General features: G+C 50.2%; 1 protein-coding gene and 1 long non-coding RNA gene across 4 annotated transcripts in view; one reads left to right on the plus strand and one right to left on the minus strand.

Moving 5' to 3' along the window:
• Positions 1–5,466, plus strand: part of PDPR (pyruvate dehydrogenase phosphatase regulatory subunit) — an 18,375-nt gene extending 12,909 nt beyond the window's left edge. Inside the window, exons 8-9 of one of the 2 annotated variants that reach the window (XR_014140798.1) lie at positions 945–3,380; positions 3,725–5,466. Coding sequence is in view for 1 of the 2 variants with exons in the window: in XM_081806351.1 (XP_081662477.1) it covers positions 945–1,349 (405 nt within the window). In the remaining variant the exon portion in view is untranslated. Of the gene's footprint in view, positions 1–944 lie in introns of both variants that reach the window. The other variant, XM_081806351.1, reaches the window with a different exon arrangement.
• Positions 295–6,359, minus strand: LOC115937150 (uncharacterized). Of its 2 annotated transcripts, none has more exons than XR_014140800.1 (3): positions 6,258–6,359; positions 3,981–4,062; positions 295–3,277 (listed from the first exon to the last, which is right to left on the minus strand). It is a non-coding gene; the product is annotated as an uncharacterized LOC115937150 (long non-coding RNA). The 2 variants fall into 2 exon arrangements; XR_014140799.1 differs by having other exon boundaries at positions 295–3,447.

Consider the following 6,359-nt stretch of genomic DNA (forward strand, 5'->3'; position numbering starts at 1 on the left):
TGGGTCAACGAGGACAAGGAGGATGTCCTTAGAATGAAAAATGTCTGTCCTAGTAAGAAAACGTTGTGAGCACTTGGCTCCCGCCAACCCCGCCCCAACCCTGAGCTCAGGAGCCACACGCCCCACTGTCTGAAGCAGCCAGGTGCCCTGCTTCGCGCTCCTGCAGACTCTGGGCTTCCAGGGAAGTTTCTCCAGTAACGTGCCACGGACGTGTGTACACAGTACTCCTCTTACATTCAAATGTCTCATTTTTTGTTTTTTTTTCCAAAGTAAATATGAACTTTTTTTTTAAAAAAGTCCTAGGTCAAGAGGATGTTAGTGACGAGTCTCTTTCCCACCTCTGCCCCCCACCGACCCGCACTCCGAGCTGCCCCAGCAGCAGCGTCTCCGCTCTGCCCTCCCCACCTGCCCCCAGCCGGCCCTCCACATGCTTGCTCGCTGCAGCTCAACAAAATCTCTTAGTCCTTCCCTCGCAGTGCAGTAGGTCTCTAGTCTTCTCGGTGAGCAATTACAGATAACGATTTTTCTCTGCTATAAAAGTAATACTAATTTTGGAAAATAGGGAAAAGAATGAAGGAAATTTAAAAACACCTGTTTTATCTGTTCATAATCACTCAGTTTCTATCCTGCTGAGGTTTCTTGTACAAACCTGTATGCACTGAATATAGATGTATATGCATGGGCTTTTTGTCGAGATTATATAAAAACATAAGTTTTTCTAAAATAATTCTAGCGAGTACGTTTGGAGGATTTTTCTTCCTAAATATTTTTTTCTATGTGGTCTTGTGGGTGAACTCTGAAAAATGTATGCCTGTGTTACAGAAGTTCTCTGAGGTCTTTTAATATGGTGAAAGCAGGTTTTCATGCAGTGGGAAAGCCGCGCTGGGGGGCGAGTGCGGCCTCCAGCGCGGCCGCCCCGTCTCAGCCTTGCCCTTCTTTCCCAGGGGATGGACTTCATCGGCCGCGATGCCCTGCTGCAGCAGAAGCAGAATGGGGTGTACAAACGCCTCACCATGTTCATCCTGGACGATCACGACACTGACCTGGACCTCTGGCCGTGGTGGGGAGAGCCCATTTACCGCAACGGGCAGTACGCGGGCAAGACCACCAGCAGTGCCTACAGCTACACCCTGGAGCGCCACGTCTGCCTGGGCTTCGTGCACAATTTTTCTGAGGACACTGGGGAAGAGCAGGTGGTGACAACAGATTTCATCAACCGGGGGGAGTATGAGATTGACATCGCGGGACACCGGTTCCAGGCCAAGGCGAAGCTCTACCCGGTCACCTCGCTGTTCACCCACAAGCGCCGGAAGGATGACGTGGAGCTCAGTGACTTGCACGGGAAGTAATGGCCACTAGCCTCGCTTCCCCACCTGCCCACTCCCGCGGGGCTTCCCCCCCCCCACCACCCCTGTCCTCCCAGCTCCTTGATGGGATTTTAAACTTCACCCGCTTTTAAACCTTTTGCTTTGCAGCCTCTCTTCTCCTTCCACCTTTCCTCCTCCCTTCTGCACTTTCCCATCTGCTACTCATTCTGGGCTGTTCTTCCCACCCACCCCTTCACCCCCCCGATTCCCGTGGCAACATGAAGCATGGCTGATGGGCAGGACAGGTGCACACTCCACTTGTGGAAGTAGGTAACCGTGACCGTCTGATTTCTAATGTTGTGTCTCGAAGCAAGGGAAGCGGGGGCTCACTTTTCTCGGAGCGCCCACCCGCTCATTTTGGTGGGTGTTGTGTGCTTGACTCAGCGCTTTGCGCGAGCCCGCCCGTGCTACACCAGGCAGACCATTCTCCTTTTCCACTGGGCTGTGGGTGGGCACCCTGACCCCTCTAGCAAGAGGATGACCATCTACCTCACTCATGAGCGGCATCACGGGGACGTTACCTGGTCTCTAGCGAACAGCTGACCTGGCTCCGGCCTAAAATTCCTTCTGTCTCAGAGGGTTTGTTGGCCTGAGTAAACAAGCCGGTGTTTGAAAGGGAAAACCATGTTGCCTTTTGTGTTGCTCTTCCCAGCTGAAAGGGTCTGCTCTCCGGAGGTGCTCAGCACCGAGGTGGTTTCCCGCCCTTAGAAGGCTGCTGCTTCCCGCCGCTCCAGGCTCGGTGACCCGACCCAGCATCTCCCTCACCTGTCCCTCGTGCGGCAGGCGCTGCTGTCCCTGCGGAACAGGGTGGGTGTGCTGTCCTGGTGAGGAACCAAACCTTGCTGGCTGGCCTCCCATGTTTGGCTTCCTCTGGCCCAGAACAGGCAGATCCCCCCCGACTGACCCCACGGGTCTGTGGGTCTGTCCGCCAGCCAGCCGGCGCTCTGGGTCTCTGGAATGGAAAAGGGCCTGGGGCGCCGGGAAGGCCCTCCACACTGTTAGGTAGGCTCTGCGTCCATCCTGTGCTGTTCCAGATTTTAAACCTTTGTTGTGGTAACTTGGAAGCGTTAGCTCTGATAGGTCTCTGTACTAGAGAGTCTTTTGTTTTAGAGCAGCTGAAAATTCTCCGGCGGGTCTGTCCTTGGGGTGTTTACTTAATCAGATGGATTCCTTCTAGACACTGCTTGCCATTTCCCCAGCCAGACAACTCCTACTTGATTAGTGACTGCTCAAGGAGGTCTCGATTGATTTATTAAGGGAGTAGGTCGTTAGAACTCTGTTCCCTGAGAGCTGCTGCCCCCTGGGTAGGGAGGAGGAGGAGGAGAAAGGGGCAGAGCGGTCGCCCCGCTGCAAAGCAGAGTGCAGCAGTGGAGATGCGCATAGGAGAGCGGGCGCTGGGCCGACGCGGCAGGGGCCCAACTGACCAAGGAACGCGGCACTTAAAGTATGCCGTGCTCTGTGCCACGCTCGTCTTTGTAAATGAAGGATTATTTAGGGTTGAATCTAAAAGACATCCTAGATTTATGTGTTAAGGGTCACACTTTTAAGACTCTGGTGAGATGTTAATATCCTGAGGCATCACTTGTTTATTGAGGGCCCTGACACACACTTCGCTTCTGCCACTTTGACACCCTTGAAATCTCTTGCTTAATTCAGACATCATCAGTGTGAATCGGGTAGTTTCTCTCTTTGGTCCTAACTCTGAAGGGGGTGACTCACTCCTGTCTCCTTGCACACCGGGCAGTCAGGCCACGTGCATTTACCTTGTGTGATCACTCGTCTCTCCCTAGAGATCCCTCAGATCTGGACTCCCAGACGGTACGATGGCTGGTCCTTTTTCTCTCTGAAATGATCCGCCGTCACCTCTTGTGCTCTCTTGAGGGAGGGGCTCTACTCTCTTCTTTTTGAACCTGGAAACACAAAGTGTACCGGCCTCAAGCAGATAAAACTCAGGGCTGCCCGTCTCCTGTGGCCCCTCTCCTCCCTTGGAACACCTGCTTACTCGTGCCACATGTATGTAAATCCTGGTTCCCTGCCGTGGTTCCTTGTCTTATATGGAAGCTTGCAGCAGAGACACTACCTGTCCATAACAATGGCAAAGTCAGGAAAGCTCGAATTTGGAAAATTTAAGAGCGAGGGACAAGAACGACCTGCTAACCTGGGTTGGAGCCACCGAGCACCACACGGGCAGGACCTGCTCCAGGAGAGAGAACCCAACAATTCCCACTACATTTCTAGTGCTCTGCTGGGGGCGGGGGTCTCTCCCTGTACCCCCAAATACAAGAGCTGCCGTTCAGGCCAAGGGCCCAGAGACCACTTAAGCTCAGTGATTAACCTCAGTTACCCCATTTCTGCAGGAGAAACCCCGTCACTTGGCTTCTCACCAGGAGACATGTCCATGGATTCTACCTTCTTGTACAGACCAACAGTTTTACCTCTTTCCAAGAAAGTCACTAAAACAAGTGAAAAGTAATGCCACTTTCTCCATTACCCTGCCTCTGAGTGCATTTGAAATGTTAACACCCCCCCACCCCCCCCACCCCCACCGATGCAGCAGGAATGACAGCAGCTTTCTGAAAGTGGTTTAGCTTCACTGAAGAGCTGACCCCTCACCTTGCTTTCTGGCTTGGTCTATCCTCTGCCTCACGGACACGTGTGCTGGCATCGGAGTGAGTCTTTACCCTCCTCTGAGAACCTAAGGGACATAAAAGGGAAGCTTCTATAACCTGTTGTCTTGGTTCTGACCCTAGAAGGCTGTGTCCCAGCTGACTTTCAGGGGTAGCTACCGGGTTCAATTTTCTCTCTGTAGCTGCCTGACCAGTATAAGCAGCAAGGAGCAGCAAGGCTCCCCTTCAGTGTCCAAGGTAGAGGTGTGGTCACTAGTGCTTAATACTGAAGAACTTTCTACTGTTTCTTTCCATTTCCTTTTGCACACCCCCCTGCACCCACATCCCTCCCCAAATTGATAAAAGCAGCTTTTATCAGCACGATAAAGGGAACATTTTCACGATTCAAGAACAGTCATTTGCAGGCACATGGATTCAGGAGCAGCACAGCAGAGGGGCAGAAATGGTAGCTGACCGAAGGGTCGTGCTAACCGTGTCCCACTGTGAGCGAGCCCCGGCTCTGCCTGGCAGCCCCCACCTCGGCCTCCTCCACTGCAAGGTGCTGAGTTGTAAGGCTCCCTCCCCACCCGCACAGGGATTGCATTTGCAGTCCCTCATCACTACAAATGCACTATTTTTCCAGAGAACTAAATATTTTTGTATGTCTTTGCCTTCTCTGTCCATTAAACACCAGAGTTATTCATTGTATAATATGATTCTTGACTTCTCTGAGCAGAGACTCTGCATCCCTTGAAGAATTAGACATTTCTTCATGGGCTCGCTTTCTCTTATTTAGATGTACCTATTTTTACCCTTCGCAAACCTTTTCTGCCTTCTTGGTTTTCTGTCTCTCAAGGACAGAAATTACAAGAGGGTGGAGAGGATATTTTTAGCATCTGTTTCAAAAGATCTATGCCAGGATTTCCTTTGCACACCAAGAACTGGAGCTGGGAGCACCTCTCTTTAAGCCCGGTTCTCGTGCCTTACCCCAGAATGTCCCATGGTGGGTGTAGACAGGAAGGATGAAAAGAAACTTCATTTCAGTCTGAGGGTTCCCATCCACCCCACCATAGCCTCCCTTCCCCAGATCAAGCAGATGAGGGGTAGAAAGTTTCTGCAGCTTGTTTCAATCGGGGTTTCTAGCAGCATAGTTAATACTCTCGGGTCTACTCTTGGGATCCAGGAAATGCCACTGTAATGATTGTACAAGGCTGTAACTCCTTATTTACGTTTATAAATGTGCAGTTCACTCAGCCCCTTTCTGTCCCTGTGTAGCATCAGCTTGTGGTGCTGAAGACATCGGAGGCACTTTAGGGGCTGGGATTTTTCTCAAGAGCTCTGATAACTTCAGGTACCTAGGGGGACTGAGCATTTCTGCCTCCATGAATGCGGTATTAATATTGTGCACTGTGTTTCTATCAAGCCAGATTCCAATTAAGATTTTCTTTTCGTATTACTAAGTTTGTAAATGAATAAACAGACATTTTAATTACTCTGGCCGTGTCTACTTGTGAAATGTTCTTCAACTCTAGTAACTCAATAAATATATTTGCCATCACAAGGGGTAAACACTTTCCATAAAACCATTTATACTATTACCAAAGAAGAGAAACGTGGAAACCAAGGGTAAGCTATTAACCTCCACAGCGTGGTGGCAGCCTGGAGAGAGCGCCTCGGACTATCGTCCTGAGGTTACTCTCTGTTGATGGATCTGACCTCCCCTCCTGTCGGACAGTTGATTACATAGTAAGAACCTGGCGCTTGACATATCACCCATCTACCTGAGGACCCACACTGGTGTGTGAAACACACTCTGTATATTCTTAGTCACACAGTAGGAAGAGAAGAAAACAGAAGCACCCAGTGATTCTCACTATACTAACCTAAAAGTCGGTCACTGGACTTTATTACCCAGCTATTTTATGAGCAACTACATCTGTGAATCACTAGATAGGCTAATATGTCTATAACAATCTCATTAACTGGTCTTCCAAACCTACTTGTTAAATTTCCAGATTACTGAATGGCGAGCATTCAATACAAAAGTACATCCCACAGGCTTCGAGACTAATTCCAAAAGAAGAGTTCTCAAAACATTGTGCACCATGACATTTCTGGAATATCCCACAGTGATTACTTTGAAGGGGACGATTCTCGAATTAAGTGTACCTCCTCCTCATTATTAATATACCAGATTACATACATCCATTACACGCCACATTAGCAACGGGGAACTCTAGGAAGGAAGCACCCAGCAAGCAGGGTCTGAGCAAGGAAGACTTACCTTCCAGCCCCTCCACCAAATGAAAGGCCAGCAGAGTTCATTCCCGCCAGCACAAAGTAGCCCTGAACTGAAGGAGACTCGCCCATGATGCACCTCATGTCT

Source organism: Leptonychotes weddellii, chromosome 16 (assembly GCF_054177405.1).
Source record: "Leptonychotes weddellii isolate Sample4059 chromosome 16, ASM5417740v2, whole genome shotgun sequence".
NCBI classification, from domain to species: domain Eukaryota; kingdom Metazoa; phylum Chordata; class Mammalia; order Carnivora; family Phocidae; genus Leptonychotes; species Leptonychotes weddellii.